Raw genomic sequence first — 27,812 nt, forward strand, 5'->3', positions numbered from 1 at the left:
ACAGGTTTTTCTCTTCCTTTAAACATCTTTCATAAAATAAAATTGTATATCACTAAAAACGCGGATGTTCAATTTACAAAGGAAGACAAAGGCTAAAACTAAGTAAAAGTTATGTACTTAATGTAGTTATAAAAGAAACTAAAATTGAAAAAAAGGGAAATTACATAATTTTTCTCAGGTTTGCCAGTTGCTTAAATTATCAAGAATGTTTTATTTTATTTCAGAAGTCAACGATACATTTGGAAACAAGTCCTAGTATCAAAACACTGACAACATCATGTGTCTGAAGAAAACCAAATAAAAGTATTCATAAAACAAAAAACTTTTGCAACTACAATAATCATTTCAAACTATATATTACACTATAGGTAATTGTCACATTCTTATATTATGTGACTATAGATTAAAATGGTTACAAATAAACAAAAGAAAAACCCTATGTATATGATACTCTCATCCATATGTTGTTTTAAAATCAACTTAAAAATGTTTCAAAAACAACAAATAAAATAACAAAATAAGCAAAATAGTAATAACAATAACTATTAATTTATCTTTTCTATGACTTAAGATTTTTTATCACAAATGGGTTTTGATCTACAAAAATAATTAGTTAAAGGAGCACTAGCTACGATATATATAAAAAAATAAAGTATGATTTTTTTTTAGATCAATCATTAATCAAATTGGAATAATCAAATAATAATTTGCTTTGAGCAAACAATTTCCTTTAATTTTGTTGAAATAAGCGATTAAACATAATTTTTGACTGATTCACTTGCAAGTGAAAACGTCATCATCATTCTAACCGGTATTCATGTGAACTTCAAGTTAACCCCTAGCTAGAGATTGACAACGCATGCATTGTACGTGTACTGGTTATTTAAAGAAAAAGAATGTCAACAATGAAAGTGAAAGTACGGCAAATCATTTGATTACTAATTCGATGCACATAAAATCATTCGTATATGGTTAAAAACAATGAGAAACATCTATTTTTAATCTATAAAATAAAATCAAACAGACCTATAAAAATCCAATTGCACGTGTTGGTTTAATCTATTCGTATCTTTATTTTTGTTTACATCGCTTATATGGTCATCTGAGGTCAAATCGATAGTTAATTAGGTGACGTCTGGACTAAAATACACACGAAACGAACAAATATATTATCTACCCCATGCTCTGTAAACTGTTTATTTTAGACTTTTGATAGTTTGGATAAATGTTTTACCTTGTTATAAACCAAATATGAGAATTTGAGTCAAATCGGTTACAATGAATTTGACAGCTAGTGCCCCTTTAAGAAACAATCAAAACATTACAATCCTGTGTTATCAACTAGCTATTTTTGTATGAAACAAACATTATGGTTTTAAATTTAAGATATGATTACTATATTATATTGGTCATAATAAACGAATAAACAATTGATATTCAGACATTTTCAACATGAAGGTCTGCTTATAACTTTAATTAACTTTGATAGCTTAGGACACAAAACAATCCATATTTTCTTTCATCTGCATGCATGGGTTAATTACTTATCATAGTAATTATTTATAGAAAAAATAATCATGGTCAATGGGCATGATATCAATGTAATGCAGTACACTAGGTTTTTGCAATATAGAACTTGTTGATATCATAAAATTAAAAAGTACAGATTTCTCATAAAAAAATTTAAAATGCTACCTAATGATATATATTCAAACTGGTATCTGATTGATAATTGTTTTCTTTTGGACCCTCTGTAATAATAAAAACAATTAATAATATTCATAGCTAGGTATCTTTTAACAAAAGATGTACTCTTGATTATATGATACATCAAAACGAATGACCAAAAGTCTTCTAAAAGACAATTACAGCTTGCTGCAACTAAAACAGTTCCATAAAATGATTAATACAGCTGCCTTTGAATAGTTTCTCATAAGACATTGAAGAAAAAACATGGGTGGTTTTAACAACTTATTCCACATCCATATCTGGTTCTTAATAGAAGGGCAAGTCCTTTGGTTTGTAATCAATATGCATCTTTTTTATTGGTAATCACTGGATAAAACAACAGTTGAGTGTATAGGTACAAGATGTAGCTGTTCAAATGGTTTGAGAAAAATAGGTCATTTCAAGAGTTCTCTGTGTCTTAGCTTAGTAATGTCAAATATGATAAAAAAAGATTATAGTCTTTCATAAGAATGAGTTTTCTTAATTGTTGTCAGTCATTTTGGTGGATATTGTGATACCTTTGATATCTATCGGAAAAAAGTTTCTGGTTTATGTTTTTTTCTCTGCTGCATCTGAATTGGTCCTTGGTGTTTGTACAATTTCTAGGAAATACTGAATAATGATTGGGTTTTTTTTTTTACATGTAATCGCATTAATAGACGATGTGGAGCTGTATTCTTCATAAGTTGTAATGTTACAGATCCATCACTTTTGACATAATTAGAACCTCTTTCTTCGAAATGACATCTCTAAATGCACATGGACAATTCCAATCAAAGACTTAGTGATTCTCTCCTTCTGATTAGCCAATTTATGAATATCAAGAAACTGCAAGGTGAAAGGTTTTAACTTCGCAAGATGATTTTTGAAATCTATTACAAAGCACTTGTTACTAATGTTAAATTTTTTAAAGCAATTCAGATAATTTGTAAGGCCGTTTAGTGAAAATATTGCATTTTGTTCAATCAAAACCCTTATCTCGGTGAGTAGTGTATTGAACACAACATCCTACATACTAGTACCCTACCCTTAAACAAACATCAAGAAAAGTTATCAATGAAATATAGTACTCTGCTAATGAAGTTACACAATAACGTGAATATGTATAATCATACAAGTCCAGAAAAGACACAAATTTTGGTTAGTGTCTGAATCTAAACTTCTATCTGTTTTAAAAATACAGATCATGTCAATGTTAAAGTAATATTGAAAATTTAAGTTGTCTTTCTTTGTTCATAACTAATTTCTATTCATTGTATACCGCAATACATACAATTCAATGTTTAATTTAAAGTTCCTACTGCAAATTGTTAGCAACCTTTACCCTTTAGTGTTCAAAAACACTTTTGATTTTGTGGGTTGTTTGTAGTTTAATGTTTCAATAAGCATAAGTCAAACGAGCTTGTGTTGATGAATAGAAACACGCTACTGTATATCGTTTTCTTCATTTTTAGTTATATAGATAATGTTCTTTATTATATTATTCTAGGTCCGGTGATTTCATGCTGATTACACCTATATCATTGATAATACTAAGCCTGCATCACAGAACCTCGAATTCAACACTGTATACGCAGATTTTTAATCGTAAGCCACAGTATGACTAAGCTGTATTTACGATAACCACTCTCCAACAAAAGATATGTTCAGATCTATGACTTCACTGTTACTTTGATTGTAAGTTTTCCAGTTTTATACAGTAACATTCCATCAAATGTATAAAGAAAATATATAAAACTATATAAAAATATAAAACTTTATATTCCACAGTCAATAGCACAGCAGAGGTTGTATTTACTTTCTTGGTAGGGGATTGCTTCATGCAAGATAGCTACTGAAACAAGGGGTATAACAATAAAGTTGACGTGATCTTCGAATATTTTACAGAAGCCATCACGACTTAATTGATCGTTACCGAGTTTCTGTCACTGATGACTATGTAGTTCTTACATTTGTCCTAGCTAAAATGAAAGCCATGTAATCTGTCGGTTTTTTTCCCCACTTTTGATCTTCTTTAGAACCACTGACTTCATATGACAGCAAAGTACTTTCTGGTTGAGCTTATATTTTGCATTTGAACATATTTCTTTTAGTTTACATAGATAAATCGTATAACTGATTTAAAAAATGTAGTATTGTGCTCATATAAAAACAACACAACTGTTCACATAAATTTAAATAAGACCCAGTTATACTAAATGTACATTGAGCATGAAAAAAACTATGGTCAAACTGAAAGATTTAGTTTAGTTGAGTCATCGATTTTAAAACAGCCAAATTACTTTTCACGCCAATTAACAAAGCTATTAGGGAAAATGATTGCCTATCAGATTTCAAAACTTAGAAGTCACTGAGATCATCACAAAGATAAAAAGTAAATTCACAAAAATGCCTAGCATTGAGGAAAGTGTAAAACGGAAAGTCCCTATTCAAATGGCAAAATCAAATGCTCAAACACCCTAATAGCTTTGTTAATTGGCGTGAAAAGTAATTTGGCTGTTTTAAATCGATGACTCAACTAAACTAAATCTTTCAGTTTGACCATAGTTTTTTTCATGCTCAATGTACATTTAGTATAACTGGGTCTTATTTAAATTTATGTGAACAGTTGTGTTGTTTTTATATGAGCACAATACTACATTTTTTAATTCAGTTATACGATTTATCTATGTAAACTAAAAGAAATATGGTCAAATGCAAAATATAAGCTCAACCAGAAAGTACTTTGCTATCATATGAAGTCAGTGGTTCTAAAGAAGATCAAAAGTGGGGAAAAAAACCGACAGATTACATGGCTTTCATTTTAGCTAGGACAAATATAAGAACTACATAGTCATCAGTGACAGAAACTCGGTAACGATCAATTAAGTCGTGATGGCTTCTGTAAAATATTCGAAGATCACGTCAACTTTATTGTTATACCCCTTGTTTCAGTAGCTATCTTGCATGAAGCAATCCCCTACCAAGAAAGTAAATACAACCTCTGCTGTGCTATTGACTGTGGAATATAAAGTTTTATATTTTTATATAGTTTTATATATTTTCTTTATACATTTGATGGAATGTTACTGTATAAAACTGGAAAACTTACAATCAAAGTAACAGTGAAGTCATAGATCTGAACATATCTTTTGTTGGAGAGTGGTTATCGTAAATACAGCTTAGTCATATCTGCTAAGACTGACGTCACCAACTGTATACTTGTATCATAGCATGTCACTTTCCATATTCCATACCCAAGACAGAAATAAAATGGATTGTACTGCAATGAACCATGGCAACTGTACATACTGTTTTACTGTGCTATGCATCTAAACAATAATTTTCAAAACCTATTTAGTGAAAGTAAAAAGATCTTATGGAGAGTTAAAACTAAAATATGTGCTAGCACGAGTTGGTTAACATAAGCAGACCTCTGTTCCGGAACTTATCAGATGTGCATTGCAAAAAGGATGAAATAAAATATGGTGACGTCAGTCTTAGCAGATAAATCTATTTTTCTCATGTGAATTATTGTTATCTATGATGTCTGTATCGTGTCGTCTCGGATTTTTATTTAATTGTTCAATAGCTTACAGCCTATGCAGCCATTGAATAGTTATTGAATTTGTTATTTTTGCTTTGTTTTCCGTGAGGGTTTAGTCTGTGCGCATTGCAGATCATCAAAAAATAAGCGAAAGCTTTCCATCCCCATTTTCCAGTAGAGACTGCCAAACTCTGATTCTTGTGAATCCTGGGTTGAAATGAAAAGCGCGGAATTATTAAACTTATAAGACTTTTTGAATGGCACTTTTGCACCTCGTAAAGCATCAAGAACAAGTGGGTTGTTTCCATCTGCGAATGTTATCAAGACGTAAATATTGTTCACACAATTTTGATCAAACAAGGATAAAATTGCATTAAAACTACTGATCTGTGGGGTTGTCAATCGAACCAGTGGTGCCTGCACAACAAAACATATGCCATCTAAATTCATATTTCTTTGACTTTCTCTTGATTTAATGAACTCCTTGATTTTATCTACAATGTCTATATCTCTGACTAAATCACGAGTATTTCCAAAGCCTGGGGTGTCTACTATTTGTAAATCATAACCCAGATTACTCCCACTCATTGAGCTGATGGTATAACTGGTGATCCATTCAGTTTGTGACTTAGTCTGAAATGAAGAATCAAATGATCTGTATAATTGCAAATAAATTCGTTACACATTCGTATGGCAAGCAGTTCTCGTCAAAACTATGTTTACGCAACTTGTTTTCCATAACTTTAAACAATGTAGACGTAAAAATATCAAATTGAGACTTAAAAAACTTTTTAAAACACTAAGAGCTTAGTCTTATAACCTTTTTTTCTTTCTTTGATGTCAGTCAATATATTGGCATAAACAGTGGCTGACAGAAATTGTTTGGAAAGATTTTTTTTGTGGATTAGCATATATAATGCAGAGGTTAGGCAACATATATAGCAAATTGGCATCGGTTACTTGTGACATCTTTAGACATATATTATAGAAACAAATAATTTAGATCATATAAGACATTTCTTTAGATACAACTATCTCAAAATCTCCTAGGGCAATGGTTATAATTTGCTATGAATACAACTTTTCACCTGATCAGTGTATCTTGTTTTTTCAGCATCAGACAACTCCACCATCGTTAATCTGAAGTTATCGTCCCAGGAAACACCGAAAATATAATTAATCATTCCATCAAGTAGTATACTTTTTCCTGATCCTGAAGCTCCAACTAGCATTATAGTTTTCCCACTGCTGCCTGGTATCTTTTTTCCTGGTAAATATACAAACTTCACTTTGTATAAACAGATTCAATTGTCAGGACCCATGTCTACTTATAGTTATCAAAGGTACCAGGCCTATAATCATATTTATTTCACAACTGTTGTAAACAATATCTTGTAGAACATATATCGTTGTGAATATTCTTTCCGTGCATGTTACAATGAAAACATCATCAACATGATTATTTAGAGAATGTTTATAACGACAATAGCAAACGTAATCTACAGTACGAACACCTTTTTCTTATTTCCACCTGTCTTATATTAATAGTATCTGCTCGTAAATAGTTCTTTCATTTGTTTTGTAAACAAACTAAACATATTGAGGTTTTCATCATCTTCAAACTGTAAGAAGAACTTCTTGTAGCTAAACAAAAAAGTATAACAAAATTACTGAACTCCAAGACAAATAGGCACATTCAAAACGTTCATGAAAAGATTAAAAAAAACAATATCAAACAACGGAACAAGTGAAAACAACTGCCATATTCCTGATTTGGTACAGATATACATGTATTTCGAACGAAAATAGTAGGTTAAACCTGGTTTTATGGCTCGCTAAACCTTCCTCTTGTATGCTGTTTATTTATAGTTTCGCTATATTGACAAAATTGGGTGAGCAACCCAAACATACATAATTGGTTAATGTGACAATAATTGGTATGCAGCAGTCAAATATCTGTAAAATATAAACTAACAATAGAGAAGATCAATTGCATCTTGCTTTTATTTGAGGTATTTAAGGTTCTTTATCTTCTAGTTATGTCTGTCTTTTCATCATTTAGTGATGATATAATTTTTAAAATATACAAGTCCGAATTTCGTCTGGTGAGCATTTCTTGTTAAAAATAAAAATAAATGAATGTTAATGATAAAATTTTACTTTCTCCCAATATGGATATAAACCTTTTAATCGAAAAGCTTTCATAAACAGGAAATCCACTACGAACGCTCAAGCACATGTTACTATTTTTAATTTTAAAACCATAACTGTATATCTAAGATTGTAGAATGTGTTCCTCCTTCGGCGACAATACTAAAACTTATAATTCATAATAAAAACCAGGAAAAGACAAGTATTTATCATTTGTTATTGCATATGAAATATTATCTTCCTATTGAGCTTGGTGATTCACACAAATTCAGAAGTATTTACGAAAAAATGACAGAAAATATCACGCTGTGTGTCAAAATATTGATTGTAATTAAAACACACTGCATGAATGTGACCTACCGAATTAGACTATTTACCGGATTTGTAATCACATAAGCAACACGACGGGTGCCACATGTGGAGCAGGATCTGCTTACCCTTCCGGAGCACCTCAGATCACCCCTAGTTTTTGGTGGGGTTCGTGTTGTTTATTTTTTAGTTTTTTATGTTGTGTCATGTTTACTATTGTTTTTCTGTATGTCTTTTTCATTTTTAGCCATGGCGTTGTCAGATTGTTTCAGATTTATGAGTTTGACTGTCCCTTTGGTATCTTTCGTCCCTGTTTTATTCATGAATACAAGTTAAGTATTCATACATTCCATCACAGCGCATCAAAGTTCCTTCATCTGTTCAGGATACACTAAAGGCCAACTCAATGTCAGGATATATAAAATATAACTTTTCCTTACATACGTTTTAAATGATTATTAAACACATGTTAATGTTTAGATGTTCGGTCAAAATCCTCGACAAAATAGTATTTACTTACCAAAATGGTATTCCTGTGTTTTTGCTGCATTATTTGTACTACTTTTTATTTTTTGAAATGGAATTTTATAAATTTCTGGATCTGAATGTCTTACTCTCATTGCTGAAGCTATAACATGATTTGCTAGAGATGGCCTAGTCTTGAATTCGACTGATGGATGGCTAAATGATCCTTCCTCTCCATCTCTGTCAACAGTACAAATCTTGAACTCGTATTGGGTATCACCTTTCAGACCATTCACTGTGCAAACTGTTTGTTTACTTTTAGTTGTGGCAGATTTCCATCTTGAACTACTCGTAGTGTATTCTCTGAAGACAATTTTATACTCATTGATGTTACCATTTGTGTTATCTGGTTCTCTCCATGACAGCATGATACTGTTACTAGTACAAATTAAACAAATAGGGGTACTCGGTGACGATGAAGGTTCCAAAAAAACAGAACCAGTTTCAGCTGACGCCATTGCATGGGTAGCTACATGTCGAAAGAAAATAATTCACTTATGGACATTTGTTTTAGTATTTGTAGTTTCGAATTATTTTAAAAGCCAATGAAAAATTAAAAGAATCAATACAATTGTAAAGAACATTGCTGTTATGACATTCATGCTATTCAGAGTAAAATAATAAAAAAAAACTACTATCCTTCATCTTAGCAACTACCTAATAATGGACTTCATTATAATATGATTAAAACAAACATTTTGGTCTTGGAGCAAATAATTCACTATAACTTTGTCAGTTTATAATATACAACCACACGATCATTGAATGAATAAAGCTTAAGAAGCCATTAGTCATTTTGACAATCTTACCTCATAGTGTGTATAAATAATAAATATTGACACACAAAAATACCAATTCGTCACACAAACATCTGTTGATATCAAGTCATATTGCAGAAAGCCAAATAACCTACCGGATAATGTATCTTCATACTTATACCGAGTGGTTGGATCAAGCTTGGAGTGTTTAAATGGACAGCCTGGGCGTGAACAACCGGATGGTTGGGTTTCATGAAAGCAGGGTATAAGTTCCCGTTTTTTCTGTAAAAGAAATAACCACTGAGACAGAGGTAGTCCTATTTAAATACAAGTTGAATATTTCATTGGCTATTTATAATAAAGGAAACATACATTACAAGAATGTTAAACTGTATTATTTTTACATGACGCGTTTAGTGAGTGGTTTCTTTTTATGTAACAAAATAAGATAACGAACCAATGGCAGAAAACTTGGCATACGTCACAATTGGGTTTAATAGGACATTTTAGCGAAAAATAGCTGACGTTTAAGTCATTTTATGCAAAAGTGAAATATCAAAACCATTTTAGCTTCAGATTTTTTAACAATTTCTTACAAAAATTGAAATAATCAATGATAGTTTTAGCGACGGAAATTATAAATAATGAATGATAAATTTTAAAAGAGGACAGCACAATATAGAAAATATTGTGTTCATTAAAATACAACGCTAAAAGTGTGTAAAGTTAATTCAAATGTTTAATTGTTAATGTGTGTACCATTTAACGTACAGGATGGACTATTGATACACTTTTTGTTCCAGGTTGTTCGGGTAATTCAGATAGGAATTGTTCCATCTCTATGTCTTCATTATACTAAAGAGTAGATTCATCGGTACTTAAAATATATTGTTGTTTGTAATTTGATAGTTTCCGGAAGAAATAAAAGTAGCTAGACGAAGTTAGCCCTCACATTTTTTTTCTTTTGTAAATGCAAACAACTTAAACATTAACCCAGCCTAAAAGAGGGGCGAAAGATACCAGAGGAACAGTCAAACTCGTAAATTGAAAATAAACTGACAGCGACATGGCCAAATTGCTGTTCTTTGATTTAAGTACGTTAATCAGGATGTCATTTAACAAGTTAACTTTTCACCAAATTGTCCCCTCCTAGTTTTTTTTTCGCTCAAATGTCCTGCGCCCTGAAAGTTAATCTTTCGTATTGTTGTATAAGCTGCCTTAAGGGCATACGATACAGTTTTGATCCTGTATTTACAAGTTCATGAAAATTTGCATATAGGCTATTTTTTACCTGATTAAATCAAATATATAATAAAAAATATACCTTAATGTGCTTCTTTTTGAGTAAAATGAGGTCGAAATTTTGTATATTTGCTCAAAATTCAGATTTTTGGCCGTAATTTTTTTTTCGAAAGAAAGACATAACTTTTTTGTTATAAAAGATAAACACAAATTGTTTTTTGTTAAATAATCGTTAATTTCTGTATTTTATAAGTATCCTAAAAAAAATATGCATTTTTTTATTCAGAAATAACTCATATTTATCAAATGTTCATGAATTGAGGAAAAAACGTCATATTTTGCTGCATGTTTATCAAAATAAAAAAAAATCCTCTATTTACAGTTTTATAAAATTTGGGTCACATAATCTCCCTGCAAAATGAAACAAATTGCCGTTTTGAAAAATAGGGGTCCATGAACTCGTTTTCAAATTAAATCAGTTTGAATGATAAAAATCAGTCGAAAAATGCATCTTTTCCCGATATGTCACAGTTTGACGTCGCGAAAATAACATTTTACGTTAGCAACGTCATTAACTCCCCTGTAACTGTATCGTATGCCCTTAACATTCTATTGTGCGTGATTTGACTGAATACCAATTGATCAAGCCTTTTGGTATATACTTTTATATATGGACCTTATGTAAATTATATATATCGTATGTGTCATGCAATTCCTCTGTCAACTAAATTAACAAGGGGAAACAGATTTATCATGACATTAAAAATCAGGAAGTATCTTTATCTGTGTATTTTTACATTTTGCTATAACTTCAGTCATTTCTTAGCTTCCGGGACCGATTTCATTGATAGAAAAAAAAGTTTCCCTTACTGATAGCGATAATAAGTAATCTTAGACTGTTTACCTGTTGGTGTTTTACTACTGAATGTCTATATTTACAATTAGATTTGGTGCATCTCCCTTTCTGCCAAAAGTTACACGTAACGAAACAGGATATTGCTGGTTCGCTATGTCTGAAAGGACATCTATCTCTCTAAAATAAAATAAAAATTTAGAACAACACAACAGAAGACTGAACAACTACACATTCTTCTTGAGTACCTGCAATAGCCTTCGACTTACGTAATATAAATCAATATTAAACTGTAATCACTCATGGACTATGATATGTCTTCTTTTTATTATTTTGCGTTTACTAACATGATGCGATTAGTATATAGTACTTTCCATATCATTTTTTTTATTATAGAAATAGGAGATACTCGGTGTCTTATTAGGGACTAAATTAAATCATTACCATACTTTAAATGGGGAAATTGTTCGAATTTGTATCTAAGTAAAAATTTTGCCTATTGGGAAATTTACTGTGATTGTCATATATTTCATTCAGACCAACATCTCTTATACGGGACTTCGAGAAAGTCAAGCAATCACTAGTCAACTATTCACACGCATAATATATGAACAATAAACAATAACATACGATGTTAAGTGACTTTCTTCATGATAAAATATAGCAGTACCTTTTCACATCCTGAACTAGTGTTGTAGTAAAAATGACAATCATTTCCAAAGGCAGACATCACTCCTCATGCATTAAATGATAGCATTCGAATACATACGCATAAACAAACATAAATAGTGAGACAGATAAACACATAAACACTTATAAATTCGTACACGAAATTGGGCCGATCTATTGGTCGAATTTAAATACCCGGATGCTAAAACAAAATATATGATTGTGTATTTGTTTTGTCACACGTGACACCATACTTTTTGGAAACAAAAAGAATTCAAGTTTCGGTTTCACCTAAAATGAAACTTGAAAATTTTATCAAAACGGGTCATCTTGTTACCGTGATATTGATACAGCCAAAGCTAATCTGAATTTGGTCCACTCACTTTATGGGTATCATAATGTAATAAATATTATTTCAATTATTATTAGAACTATATCGGATATTTAGGGAGCATCGTTGACCAAGTGGTCTGAGTAATCGAACTACTGTACCATGTGTACGAATAGCCAGTCAACACTGATGTTGTTAGTTCAAATCCCGCACGGGGCAGATACATTGGACTCCAATTTTAATTTACAAGAATTGTCAGGTTACTTACTGAAGGTAGATGGTTCCCACTGGGCACTCCGGTTTCCTCCACCAATAAACACTGAATGTTGCTTTAAACACCAATCAATAAATCAGGTAATGTGCGTCAATTGTCAAAATTTTATACAGTTTCTGACGAATTCGATGGTGTCGAAAGTCCTTATAAGGGCAATATCCAATGAACAAATAACTGACCTCTTCACCTTATCTTTTCGCCTTTGTTAACGCATTATTATTAATATTATTAAATTTGATGCGACTGTCGTACAAGTGAGATGTTTGGTGCTGTAAAACCAGATTCAATTCACCCTTTTCTACATTATACAGTTTCTGACGAATTCGATGGTGTCAAAAGTCCTTATAAGGGCAATATCCAATGAACAAATAATTGACCTCTTCACCTTATCTTTTCGCCTTTGTTCACGCATCATTATCATTATTATAAAATTTGATGCGACTGTCGTACAAGTGAGAAGTTTAGCGCTGTAAAACCAGATTTAACCCACCATTTTCTACATTTGAAAATGCCTGTACCAAGTCAGGAATATGCCAGTTGTTGTCCATTTCTTTGATGTGTTTTGTCATTTAATTTTGCCATGTGATTAGGGACTTTCCGATTGAATTTTCCTCGGAGTTCAGTATTTTTGTGATTTTACTTTTTAGACCAGGAAATGAATAGGATTTTGCTTTGCCAAAAAAATCACAAAAAAGCAGTGAACGCAAATCTATCAGGAGTGGATCCTGGATTTGTTTTTAAAGGATGTTATTCAAGAAAACAACATATCTTGGACGATTTTATTTTTTTAAAATACGCCTTTGATATACTTTGATTATAATTAAGATTGGTTCGGAATCTTCAAACAATACAGTATAAAATTGAGAATGGAAATGGGGAATGTGTCAAAGAGACAACAACCCGACCAAATAAAAAACAACAGCAGAGGGTCACCAACAGGTCTTCAATGTAGCGAGAAATTCCCGCACCCGGAGGCGTCCTTCAGCTGGCCCCTAAACAAATATATACTAGTCCAGTGATAATGAACGCCATACTAATTTCCAAATTGTACACAAGAAACTAAAATTAAAATAATACAAGACTAACAAAGGCCAGAGGCTCCTGACTTGGGACAGGCGCAAAAATGCGGCGGGGTTAAACATGTTTGTGAGATCTCAACCCTCACCCTATACCTCTAACCAATGTAGAAAAGTAAACGCATAACAATACGCACATTAAAATTCAGTTAAAGAGAAATCCGAGTCTGATGTCAGAAGATGTAACCAAAGAAAATAAACAAAATGACAATAATACATAAATAACAACAGACTACTAGCAGTTAACTGACATGCCAGCTCCAGACTTCAATTAAACTGACTGAAAGATTATGATTTCATCATATGAACATCAGGCACAATCCTTCCCGTTAGGGGTTTAGTATCATACCATCATAACATATATGAGAAGAACATAACCCGTGTCATGCCAACAACTGTTTTTAGAATAAATGTGTTTAGTTCCGATGCAAAGACCTTATCAGTGACTCAATATTAACGCCAAAATATGCAATCTTTAATGACTTGACAACAGTATCGTAATTATATCCCTTCTTAATAAGTCTATTCAAAGGTTTTGTAAGTTTCTGAGGTGAATACTGACACCTTTGTGCTTTATAAAGAATATTTCCATTAAAAATTGAATGTGAAATACCTGAACGTATTAGAAGTCTGCATGTTGAGCTATATTTACGAATGATGTCTTTATACCGATGATAAAATTTAGTAAATGTTTTGACAAGTTTGTGATATCGAAAACCCTTGTGTAATAATTTTTCAGTAATACATAAATTTCTCTCGTTAAAATCTAAAACATTGTTACATACACGAGCGAATCGTACAAGTTGAGATATATAAACACCGTAAGATGGTGACAAGGGAACGTCACCATCTAAAAACGGATAATTAACGATAGGAAATGAGAAATCATCCCTTTTATCATAAATTTTAGTATTCAGCTTTCCATTTGTGATATAGATATCAAGATCGAGAAAAGGGCAGTGGTCATTGTTAGTATTAGCTTTATTTAAAGTAAGTTCAACAGGATAAATTTCATTAATATACATACTGAAGTCGTCATTATTGAGAGCCAAAATATCATCCAAATATCTAAAAGTATTATTAAATTTGTTTATCAGATGTTGTTTCGATGGGTCTTTGCTTATTTTTGTCATAAATTGTAACTCATAACAATACAAAAACAGGTCCGCAATAAGTGATGCACAGTTAGTCCCCATTGGAATTCCGATAATCTGACGATATACGGAATCCCCAAAGCGAACAAAAATGTTATCTAGTAAACATTCAAAGGCATATATAGTATCAAAGCATGTCCAATTAACATAGTTTTTTTGTTTATTGCTACTAAAAAATTACCTAAAAGAGTTTGAACATATATATTCACATTCTGATTTTTTGAATGCCCATTTAATTAGGTGTGTGAATTTTTTCTTAATGAGAATGTGAGGCAATGTGGTATACAGGGTAGAAAAATCAAAACTTTGAACAGATTCAAAATCACCAATATAAGCATGCAATTTATCAAGTACTTCCAACGAGTTCTTGACACTCCAAAAGTAATATATTCCACTATTTTCGAAGGCCTTATTTGAACAATTTATTATCAGGTTTTTAATTGTACCAAGTGTGCTGGTAAGAAGAATAGACAATTTAGTAGTTGAACAATGGTTTGAAGACGAAATAAATCTATATTTGTAAGGGGTTTTGTGTAGCTTCGGAAGCCAATACATAGTTGGGACTTTCATTGTATTTGGCTCTGCTTGTAAAGCGGTGGCTAAAAGTTTATGTTTGTTACAGATTTCGTTTTCTGAAAATGGAGTCAGTTGGAATGTTGGTGAATTGGTGATTTCCTTTTTCAGAACCTCAATGTAAAATTTACGTCAAACAATAATAAAATTATTAGCAGCTTTATCTGCCGGGACAAAAACAAATTCCTTGGCTAGTTCTTTTAGTTTATCTTTGATACGAGAAATAGGTTTATAGTGGTTATTGTTTATAGTAAAATGTTCTTTAAAATGTTGAATACGTATATCAACTATCTAAACTAAACTCATAAACTGTATAATTAATAGGTTTAATTTTGGTACTATATTTGTAAAATAATGTTAAAATCATTTTGTTAAACTGTTTATCTTGCTTTTTTCTTTGGTGCCTTTTTTAATTGAAATTGGTTTCTTTACGATGTCAACTAAAGACATTTGTTGTTGAAAGGTTCAGAAGATAAGAAAATAGGAATTCCCTGATTAAAAATAAACTATTTGTAACTTTTCGCTTAGTTTATAGTTTTTTTCATAAATAAATTCTATTTTATTTAGACATAAGTCAGGATATGAAACAATAATATGTGTCTGTATTATTATTTGATTCTAGTAAAAACGATCAGATGCAGTCAACATAGTCACCAAACTTTTAATTGACTAGCGAAAAAAAACACCGTAATATCGGGTTGTGAGATTAAAGGTTAAATTATTGTCAGTTATATTTTGTTTTCTAAAAAAAGTTCTATTGTGAACAATAACGTTCCCTTGGAGTTTAAGTTAATGCACGATAATGAAAAAAGACGTTAACATAAATAAACAACTAAAAACAAATAGCCATACGTAGTTTTGTTTGCAAGTCAAGACCTACAAGAGACCATATTATACATACTAATGTTCATATAAAATGCGCAAAACTGAGAGAAAAGCGCATCTGAGGCTCATCCGCGGCTATGGTTTGCTGGTCTTAATGTGCATTTCCCTTAAAATTATAAAACAGTGAAAGGAAGCTTAGTTAGGTGGATAATACTGTTGTTTATGAAACAATGTTGCGCCTATCAGTCGTCGATGTTTAGTTAATAAACGGATATAATTATACATATCCACTGTAAATATACCTCTCAATATACTCTTGTTATTGGTTGCTTGCTATTTTATCCAATGAAGAAAAACAAAATAAAGACAAACAGTTAAGTTCTCAAAAGAACTTCTCTGCACTTTACGTCACAATTATCCTTAGTTTGAACAAATCATAGTTTGTTAAAACAAAACACGTTAATTCCAACAAACAGTTCACCACCATCAAAAAAACTTTTTTTTTGGTAGTTTGATACTTTTTTGGTGAATATGCTATTCATCAGATAAGGCAACACGCTATATTACTTTTCACCTAAACTTATTCCTTTTGGCAATTAAATATGCGGAAGGTGTCATACATTTCCTCTCTGTAAGAAATACATATAGAACACACAAAGAAAGCAACAGAAGGCTTGAATGAGAACTAAACTTGACTATAAAAACATAATGACTTGGATTGTTCCATTTTGAAAATTTAATTTGTATAGCAACTTTCTAACAGCACCGGTGCTCTTTTCTTAAATATGACCTGGCTATCCCCCAAATAATACAACATACAGTGTACCAGGATGTGTGTTGTAGCTTCTTTACTTATATTTTTATTTGTTATGTTTATTAGTCACCATCAGCTCCTTATTAACATCTAGATTCATCTAAATATATGTGTCGTTCCACTCTGATTTTTTTTTTTGTTCATGACTTTTCGGCGGATAAGACTTTTTCAAATATTAATTGTTACCATGGACAACACTATTGAAGAGGGAACAACTAACCATTGTTCTGCAGTACGTGCATTAAAATCAGGTTTATTATCAGGATCTTACGTAGCATAAAAAACAGTAATATCAAACTGTAATCACTTAAGGACTCATCATATTGCTTTTCTTTTGGTCTTCGTGTTGTCTTTCCTTTACGACTTACATGACGTGATAGGTCCGTTCTTTTTTTAATTTTAAATGAATATGTGATAATCAGTCTATCTTAGTAAATATTATCACTAGTAAGGGACTTTCCTTTTTGAATTTTCATCGGAGTTCAGTATTTTTGTGATTATACTTTTAACTGTTATTGTCAGACATTCAGTTCGGAAAAACAAATCTTAACGGGCTTTGGGAACATCAAACAATCACCAATTAACGCCTTTCACCCTTAATTAAATTGAGTGTTTACAAATTTTTTAATTTTTTGAATTACTAAGGCTTTTCTACCTCAGGCATAGATCACCTTAGCTGTATTGGCAAAACTTTTAGGAATTTTGGTCCTCAATGCTCTACAACTTCGTACTTTATTTGGCCTTTTTAACTTTTTTGGATTCGAGCGTCACTGATGAGTCTTTTGTAGACGAAACGCGCGTCTTGCGTATATACTAAATTTAGTCCTGGTATCTATGATGAGTTTATTTTTTATCAAAATAATATACAATGTTATAATAAGTGACTTCCTTTATGATAAGTTAAAACTAAAAAAAATATAGCTGTACCTTTTCACATCCTGAACTAGTGTTATAGTAAAAGTGACAATCATTTCCAAAAGCAGACATCAGTCCTTAATGCATGTATTAAATGATAGCATTCGAATACATATGCATATAAATAAGTAGTTAGACAGATAACCACATAAACGCTTATAAATTCTTACACGAAACTGTGCCGATCGATAAGTCGAACTCTACATTGTAAATCCCCGGATATAAAAAAAATTATGTAAGTGTGTATATTTTTGTCACTATCAACTACATACCTTTTTGAAACAATAAGAATTCAAGTTTCGCTTTCAATTTAAAAATCAATTGATTCCAAGTTGAAAAGTGTATCAAAAAGGTTCATCTTATTTTCGAGAGAGATTGATGCTGCTAATTCATACGAATTTGGTCTACACTGGGACTTTTACATTAATATATAATATCGTAGGTCTACTTAATGGCTTCCACCCAACATAAAAAAAAATCTTTTAAAACACAATACCTGTAGCTAAATCAGGTATTATGCGTTCTTATCAAACAAAACTAGAAGCAACGAGGACAGTTTTTGGAGATTTTCTTGAAATTCGTCAAAAAGGCAATTTCTAATGCACAAATGATTGACTTCGTGACCATATATATTCGTCTGTAAACCAAGTTATGATTGAGATATCGCTTTACAAAACAATCACAATAAGCAGTGATAAAAAAAATAAAGGAGGCAGATCCAAGTTTTTTAAAGACCGCATAATTGCAGACACCTAAAAATAATTTTGACGATTTGATGGAAAAAAATAAACCGATTATATATGCCCTGTATACATTTACCTTTGACTCCTCTTTTGACTACTGTATTTTATCAAACTGTGAACTTTGGAACAAACATTATTCATTGGACATACTTGGATTATAAACTTACAAATCATTTGAAATCAACAAACTATAGAGTATATATTTGTAGTATCTGACTGCAGGTTTAACTTTTGTATATTTGTAAAATAAGGAAAGAATTGTTTTTTTTCAAATGTTTATTTCTATCTTTTCTGTGATGGTGTTAATTGAGTCGTACACTCATTTTCCCTTATACAAATAGTTTTTTTTTCACGTTGTCATCTCAAGTCATTGGTATTTGTAAGTTAACAAAATGTAATTAGGGAATTACTGAATATAAATAAACGACTTGTACATTTTAATAACGCAGTTTTTTGTATTTTTCACAAGTAAATGATATAATATTACTAGTATAGACTTGAATTAGGATATGCTGTAAATTTAAGACGTAACCGTCGTGTGAATCTAATAATGATGTATTTCCAATTGTGTACAAGTGGTAAAAAATAGATTCTTATACCGATCGAGACATGTCATTAGAGAAACTTTTTCTTGGCAATGGACCACTACAAACAATGTTATTTTAAAATTTTATCCGTATATTTCTATCGAAGATTGGGTACAGGTGCTAAGAATTACTAGTTAATTGAGTTCTAAACAACAGAATCAGTTTAAGCATAGTATTACTATGATAATTTTGATAGCAATTATTTAAGAGCAAAAATAACTGAAAAAAGTGGAGATAAAACACTATAAAAATATTTGTTTTTGAACTATTAGATAAATAAACCAATTGAAAAGTGGAATGTATGTTAAAATATCCTACATCTGTGAAGTGTAAACCTAAGTGCAAAGTTGACCTTAGCCAACAAATTTGCTGCAATGCTATTCTGTACTTAAATTTGATAATAAACTCAAAATCAAATATACAGTAAACTCAAAGAAAATGAATATGAATTGTGAGCCTAGAACTGTTACATTGTCTCAGAATACATTCCATCATTGCTGACTAAAAATGAGTTATGTGGCACATAAAAGGCTCTCAAGAGCCCGAATTGCTCATCTGTAATATTTTGCTTAAATCTTTCATCAATGATTATTTTTGCTTTACAACATATATTAAGGAGTGGCATAATGTCATTGTAACTAACTTTGTATTTGTTATATTTTCCCTAAAAGCCAAAGAATGCATTTCACCCTACCCCTATCTTTCATTTTAGCAAAAATGGCTACGTTTCTTGAAGTACAGGGAAACTAAATACAAAATTTATACTAGATACCATGGAACTCATTCAGCCTAAGTTTGGCTGAGATTGATTCATCAGTTTCAAAGTAGATGATATTTTTTAAACTAAGCAAACTAGATGACCAAATTGTGACATATTGTCTTAAAAATGCTATAACTCCTTAAAGGGTCTATTGACAATTTTGATTTTATCAAACTTACTTGTAGATCTTACTTTGCTGAACATTTTTGCTGTTTACAGTTTATCTGTATCTATAATAATATTCAAAATAATAACTGTAAAACTGCAAAATTCATAAAATTTACCAATTTACTAGCAGGAACAAAACAATGGGTTGTTAGATTCATCTGAAAGATTCAGTGCTGAAAGAACATGACCACATAAACCATTTTAAAGCATGTCACATTTGCTTTAGATCTAAATGCTTTAGTTCTTGAGATATAAGCTAAAAACTGCATTTTACCCCTTTGTTCTATATTTAGCTATGGCGGCCATGTTTTTTGAAGAAACAGAAAATAAAACACAAACTTTGTTCTGGATATATCAAGGATCATAGAGCTTTAGTTTGTTTTTTTCAGAGTCGAGGATTTTTTAAAGTTAGAAAACATGATAAACAAATTGTGTAAAATTGTCCTTAAAGGGCAATAACTCCCTGAGGGGTCAATTGACAACTTTGGTCATATAACTTATCTGTAGATCTTACCTTATCTATAATAATATTCAAGATGATAACCAAAAACTGCAAAAATTTCTTTAAAATTTACAAATATAGTGGTAGCAACCCAATAATTGGTTATCAGATTCTGAAAATTTAAGGCCTGACAGAACTTGACCTAATAAATACTTTAACTCCAGATAGATTTGCTTTAAATGCTTTAGTTTTTGATATATTTTTTAGCATTTTACCCGCTATGTTTTATTTTTAGCCATGGCAGCAATATTTATTTTCAAAAACAGAAAATAAAACACAAAATTTATTCTATATATCCTAAGGATCCTTCAACTAAAGTTTGGTTGGAATTTGTCAGTAGTTTCAAAGAAGATATTTGAAATAGTTTACTCCGGACGGACGGCAACAGACACCAAGAGAGATGGCAAATGCTCATATTTCACTCGGAAAGTGAGCTTAAAATGATGGGTTTTTTCATAGGAAGTGAATTTTTGTTAAGCTACAAAAAAACTGAAGTAGTAAATTATTGTTGATACGAAATCAACTAAATGACAAAAGTAGCAAAAAGAAAATTCCTGAACAACAATTACTTAAATACTTCTCCTGTCAACAACTGCTGGTATGCAATCAAAAGAAAATGTATCTATTACACAGCATATGATGCATATCATACACCAAACACCTGTAGTATGTACTTCTTCTTGTGTACACATAATTCAAAATAAACTTCAACTACATAAACATAATCAAGTTGTCAATCATTTTAATAACGTGTTATAATAATTTTTTTTATATGCCTTTATGAACATTACTTTTACTGTTCAGTCTGGTTTTTGATGAAATCAATTTGGCATGGCTCTGTACTTATACATCCAATCCTCGTGTTATTGTTCTATAATATTATTTGTATTCTTGTCTTTCATTTTTGATAATGTGTTTTTTTTATATGCCTTTTTGTGTTACTTTTTAACATATAAAGCGGCTCTGTACTTTTACATCCCATCATTTAGTTATTGTTCTATGAATTTTGTATTCTTGTTGTTCATTTTTGCTTATGTGCTTTGTCTTTATGCCTTTTTGTGCTTCGGTTACATTTTTGTTTGTTTTTATATTGATTAAGATTATAAGACATTGTTGAAAGCTGTACCCCTAAATGTGACATTTTTTACCTATTATGTCTGTTTGTTTTGTTCACACATTGTTGTCAATATAATGGAAAAAGATGTGACTGTCATACAAGCGAGAGGTTTAGCTAGCTGTAAAACCAAGTTTAATCCACCATTTTCTACATAAGAAAATGCCTGTACCAAGTCAGGAATATGACAATTGTTATCTATTCGATTGATGTGCTTGAACTTTTAATTTTGCAATTTGATCAGGGACTTTCTGTTTTGAATTTTACTCTGAGTTCAGTTTTTTTGTGATTTTACTTTTTATGTGACACTTATTTCCATATGACTTGATAAAAATATATAACAACTGTACAAACTGTTCATTGCCTGTATTGCCACTGTAGGAAAAAGAAAGGCAATAAATGTACTAGTATTTCACCATCTAAAACTTTAATGTCAAATAATAAAACGACAAAAAGTGTATTATCAAGTAAAAACTTTTCATTAAATAAAGGCAACAGTATTATACCGCTGTTCAAAACTCGTAAATTGATGGACAAAAAACAAGATCGGGTAACAAACTAAAACTGAGGGAAACGAATTAAATATAAGAGGAGAACAATGACACAACATTAAAATGTAACACAGTTTTATAAACCACATAAAGTTTATGATTGATAAATAATCAGACTACATAATTCTTAACATGCATCTATAGGCAAATAAAAATTGTATTTTATCAAAATGATTCACTACCATTTCTAACAAATTTGCTAAAAATTGAAAGTCAAATATATCAAAATATGTGGTATTTAATTTAAAAGTAATGTTTGTAGCTTACACTGAATGATAATTGTGTAGTGACTGCAATGATATTGTCTCTCTAACCTATCAAATATTTTATATTTAACCTTTTTTCATGTAATAGTGTATATTTAAATTACTGGTTATCTATCTTAACGAAGATTATGTTGTTCAGCCTTTTGGTGAGAGACTTTTCTACTCCAGAATAACATCTTACACAAAGTTATCAAATTGTTATTCACTAAAAACTTGCATGCATAATTTATAAAGGTAGACAAAGGCTAAAATGTTTGCTAAAGTTATGTACCTTAATGCAATTGTATTTTAAGAAACTAAATAAAAAACGATAGGGGAAATAAAATTAATTTTAACCAGATTTGTCTATTGGTTAAATTATAAACATTATTTTATTTTATTCCAGAAGTCAATGAAACATAGGGAAACAAGTCACTGACAGCATCATCTGACTGGCTGAGGAAAACCAATTAAAAACAGTCAAAATATATCTAAAAAACAAAAAAACTTTTGAAAAAACATTTTTCATTTTAAATCAAACATTTACACTATAGGTAATTATCATTATGTATTCTTATTCTCTGTGCTTAAAGAAAGTAAAATTGATACAAATTAACAAATGAAAAACCCAATGTATATGATACTCTCATCCATATGTTGATTTAAAATGAACTTCAAACTGCATTAAAAACAACAAATAAAATTACAAAATAAGCTAAATAGTATAAACTAACTTATAATTAGAACTAATCTATCTTTTCTTTGACTTCAGATTTTAAAACACAAATGGTTTTTGATCTACAAAAATCATTAGTTAAGAATCAAATAAATCATTACAATCCTATGATATCAACTAGTATTTTTTGTATAAAACAAACATTATTGTTTTTTTTTAATGTAAGATATACTAAACATACGATTATAATAATATAGGTCATAATAAATGTATAAATGATTGTTCTTCAGTCATTTTTAACATGAATGCCTACTTATAACTTAAATTAACTTTGATATCTTAGGACAAAAAAAAATCATATTATCTTTCAACTGCATGCATAGGTTAATTTCTTATCATAGTTAAAATTTATAAAAAATAATCAAGACCAATGGGAATCACATCAATTTAATGCAGTACACTAGGTTTTTGCAATATAGAACTTGTTGATATCATAAAATTAAAGTACAGATTTCTCATATAAATTTTCATAAATGCTACCTAACGACTTATATTCAAACTGGTATCTGATCGATCATTGATTATTTTTGGGTCCCTCTGTAATAATAAAAACAATTCATAATATTCATAGCTAGGTATATTTTAACAAAAGATGTGCTCTTGATTATATGATACATCAAAACAAATGACCAATACTCTTCTAAAAAACAATTACAGCTTGTTGTAACTAAAACAGTTCCATAAAATGATTAATACAGCTGCCTTTAAATAGTTTCTCATCTTATATTGAAGATAAAACATGGTCGGTTTTATTAGTTTATTCCACATCCATATCTGGTTCTTGATAGAGAGGTAAGTCCTTTGGTTTGTAATCTTCATCATCAGCTGTAGAACCATCATCATTCTCTTGTGAATCATCTGTCTTTTCGTCATCATCGGTATTGTCTTGTGAATCATCTGTCTTTTCGTCATCTTCATCACTCTCATCACTGTCTATGTAAACCCATGGTTGGAAGTTTTTTTGGTGCATCTGCTCCAATAACGCTGCCTCTTCTCTCAATTTGTTGAACAAACTGATTCTTTTATCCCATCCATATTTTCTCTCACTTTTCTCACTTTCAATCAGAAGATCAATATAATCTTTATCACTGAGTGGATTTGGTCTTAGAGCAATGTCATGTAACTTATTGATGAGGAGACGGACCTCGTGAACCATCTTCATTACATCTAAACCAAGAGTTGAAAAAGCTGTTTTCACTTTTCCAAGAACAGATTTATGTTTTTCTGCTTCTTTCTGAGCGACTTCATACTTTTTCTTTAGTTCATCATAAGTCTTCGTGACTTTCATGGTGTAAGTGTCAAATCTGAATGAATTATTTTTGTGAATATTCCAGTGACAGTGCATTGGACATATGGTACACTTTTCACCATCAATGGCGGCACAGTTTTGTTTGTTTTTGTCGTCAGGAATGCCACATGGGAAATGACATGTTCTGTTACATGCCATACAGTTAGTAACATAAACTCCAGGTTCAAGGTCAATCTGATACATGTGAACCTCGTCCACTTCATATGTAAAATCCTTCTTTGCCTTTATATCCTCCTTATGCCTCTTTAGAATTTCTTTTTCCTGTTTTATAGTATTGAGTTTATTCATACCATCCGCAATCTGCTTCTGTAACCCTTGAATAGTAGTCTCAAGTCTCTTTCTTAGCTGTAATACTTCTGATGTTAGCAATAAACTTTTAGATTCCACTGTTCTCAACTCATCAAAGAAAGTTTTGAAGCTTTCTCTTCCCATTTTCCAAAATAAATTTCCCATTTCTGCTTCAGCTTGGTTTTCAGGTGATGCATATAATGCTGAATTATTAAACTTATAAGATTTTTGATAAGGCACATTAGCTGCCTTCAAGGCTGCCCTAACTGGTGGTTCATTGGCATCTGCAAATGTTATTAGAACAAAAATATTAGATTTAATATCCTGACCGAAAACAGATAAGATCTGATCAAATATGTACCTCTGTGGTGGAGTGAGTTTACCAAGAGGGGCTTGTGTAACAAAACACACTGCATCAAGACATGTAATCCCCTGACGTCCAGGTGTGGTGAAAAATTCTCTGATCTGATCAACTATTCTCTTGTCACGTGGTATACCCCTAGTATCACCAAATCCAGGAGTATCTATGATGTTTAGGGTATAATCTATGGTACTACCTTCCATCTTGTTAATTGTATAACATGTGATCCATTCTGTTTGAGATTCAGACTGAAATAGTTGAAATGATATATTACTTTCATTATGATATTTTCAAATTTTATATAAAATAAACCTGTTATAACATTTCAGCACAAAGCATTTTTCTAATCATAGAGGAAAATGAATCCATATAAACAAAATGAAATATTGAAAGCAAGTCAAAAAGGGAGAAGGTTTGGTACAAATAAAACGCTTAGGCCATAGTTATTATATTTTTAGTTTACGAAATTTTTTGACAAAACCAATGGGTAGGAGGACGAAAAAAAAAAAAAAAAAAACTGCTGCTGCTGATTTTTTTTTTTTAATACCAACCGTCAATATCAAAATTTTTTTTTTTTTATTTCACCAGGAGATTTTCTACTAGTGTAACAACTATTTTTTTTTTCTTGACAAGGTTTGAATTGAAAATCAATGTGCAACAACTTACTAAATCACCAAGAGCATAAATTTAGATTCTTTCATGCAGTTATGAACTAAAATTTTTTTTTTTTGCATTAAAAACATTGGGTCGGAGGAGAAAAAAAAATAAAAATTTGTAAGGGTTCCGCGGAACCCAGTGTCTCGCCTATTTTTGCTGTAAATCGCAATGAGGAAAAAAATCAATAAAAATATTCCTCTTGTTACTATTTTATGATTGTAAGAAAATCTAAGTCCATTTGAAAGTAAATTACAGAAAAAAACAGAGTAATCTTTTTACAAACTTTACTTCTGGATACAATCTTATGATCATAAATAAGGTTATTTCCAAGTTTGGTACAAACCCAGGATAGTTTAAGAAAGTTATTTAAATTTTAAAAACTTTAACCACAGAGTGAATGTAATGGTTCCCTGCAGAAAAAACTAAGTCCATTTATAAGTAAAATACGGAAAAAAATTGAATTTTTTTTTACAAAATTTTCTTCTGGATACTATCTTATGATCATAAACAAGCTTCTGTCCAAGTTTGGTACAAACCCAGGATAGTTAAAGAAAGTTATTAAAATTCTAAAAACTTTAACCACAGAGTGAATGTAATGTTTCCCCGCAGAAAAAACTAAGTCCATTTATAAGTAAAATACGGAAAAAATGGAATTTTATTTTTACAAAATTTACTTCTGGATATTATCTTATGATCATAAACAAGCTTCTGTCCAAGTTTGGTACAAACCCAGGATAGTTTGAGAGAGTTATTAAAATTCTAAAAACTTTAACCACAGAGTGAATGTTTTGTTTCCCCGCAGAAAAAACTAAGTCCATTTATAGTAAAATACGGAAAAAATGGAATTTTATTTTTACAAAATTTACTTCTGGATACTATCTTATGATCATAAACAAGCTTCTGTCAAAGTTTGGTAGAAATCCAGTATAGTTTAAGAAAGTTATTAAAATTTCAAAAACTTTAACCACAGAGTGAATATTTGTTGACGCCGCCGACGACGCCGACGACGACGGAATGTAGGATCGCTTAGTCTCGCTTTTTCGACTAAAGTCGAAGGCTCGACAAAAATCAACATTTTTGATTTTATTTTTTTTCCTATTTGGCAAAAATTAGGGTAGGAGGGTTCGTAAAACTAAAAATAAAAAAAACTACGGCCTAAAATAATTCTGCTGCAATTGTTTGTACCTGTCCTAAGTCAGGAATCTGATGTTCAGTGGTTGCCATCTGTTTATGTGGTTCATAAGTGTTTCTCGTTTTTTGCTTTTTTATAGATAAGACTATTTGGGCCCTTTATAGCTTGCTGTTCAGTGTGAGCCAAAGCTCCATGTTGAAGGCTGTACCTTGACCTATATTGGTTTACTTTTATAAATTGTTACTTGGATAGAGAGTTGTCTCATTGGTATCATACCACATCTTCCTATATCTATAAACATTCTGATTCAAGTAGCAATACTAAATATTATGTATACTATAGATTAACTGATTTTTTTATGAACAATTAATTTCCATTCTTTGAGGAAAAGAGTATTTGCTGAAAAAGGGCTGAGCTCCAAATCCAGGAAAAATCAGGAAAAAGTTTGTCAAACAATTCTAAAACAGAGTTGAACAACATCAATATGAATGTCAACATTTTGTAAAGTTTCAAGGACCTAACTTGAAACTGTAGGAAGAGTGGATTATACAAAATATATAAATGCCCGTTAACTACTATCATCATGCCAAAGTGTTGACACTGAATTAGGCAATATTTTTAGTTTTTTTTATTTACTACCAATTTGAAAGTCATAAAAAATAATAAAGATATTTATTTATTGTTTTCAATGATTCTTACTTCACTAGCTTTCCTCTTCTTTTCGTCTTCTGTTAGATCTACCATAGAGAATCTGAACTCGTCTTCCCATGATACATCAGTGATGTAATTTATCATTCCATCAACAAGAGTTGTCTTTCCTGATCCAGTGGCCCCTATTACCATTATAGTTTTCTCTCTTCCAGGAACGTTTTCCGAAGCTGAAAAAGAAGAGTACTTAGATGCAAAAAAATGTTAAGCTAAATTTAAAGGATATAC

General features: G+C 30.9%; 2 protein-coding genes across 7 annotated transcripts in view; both read right to left on the bottom strand.

The window, feature by feature from the left end:
- Window positions 1–5,193: 5,193 nt before the first annotated feature.
- On the bottom strand, window positions 5,194–17,925 carry LOC139517312 (uncharacterized). 2 transcript variants are annotated; one of them, XM_071308236.1, is made up of 6 exons: window positions 17,736–17,925; window positions 11,144–11,272; window positions 9,153–9,279; window positions 8,235–8,708; window positions 6,343–6,521; window positions 5,194–5,887 (listed from the first exon to the last, which is right to left on the bottom strand). In XM_071308236.1, the coding sequence occupies exons 1-6, from the start codon at window positions 17,793–17,795 to the stop codon at window positions 5,339–5,341; spliced, it is 1,518 nt and encodes a 505-aa protein (XP_071164337.1). In that variant the 5' UTR covers window positions 17,796–17,925; the 3' UTR covers window positions 5,194–5,338. The 2 variants fall into 2 exon arrangements, with proteins under 2 accessions (XP_071164337.1, XP_071164336.1); XM_071308235.1 differs by lacking the exon at window positions 17,736–17,925 and adding an exon at window positions 11,763–11,933 and having other exon boundaries at window positions 5,202–5,887.
- A 4,082-nt stretch (window positions 17,926–22,007) lies between these two features.
- The window catches only part of LOC139517313 (uncharacterized), a 28,429-nt gene continuing 22,624 nt past the window's right edge, over window positions 22,008–27,812 (bottom strand). For all 5 annotated transcript variants that reach the window (XM_071308241.1, XM_071308237.1, XM_071308239.1 and 2 more), the window contains exons 15-16: window positions 27,576–27,754; window positions 22,008–25,335 (exon numbers count right to left, since the gene is read on the bottom strand). In XM_071308241.1, coding sequence (XP_071164342.1) covers window positions 23,887–25,335; window positions 27,576–27,754 — 1,628 coding nt within the window. In that variant the 3' untranslated portion in view covers window positions 22,008–23,886. The remainder of the gene's footprint in view (window positions 25,336–27,575; window positions 27,755–27,812) is intronic.

The sequence above is a fragment of the Mytilus edulis genome, chromosome 3 (assembly GCF_963676685.1).
Source record: "Mytilus edulis chromosome 3, xbMytEdul2.2, whole genome shotgun sequence".
In the NCBI taxonomy this organism is placed as follows: Eukaryota; Metazoa; Mollusca; class Bivalvia; order Mytilida; family Mytilidae; genus Mytilus; species Mytilus edulis.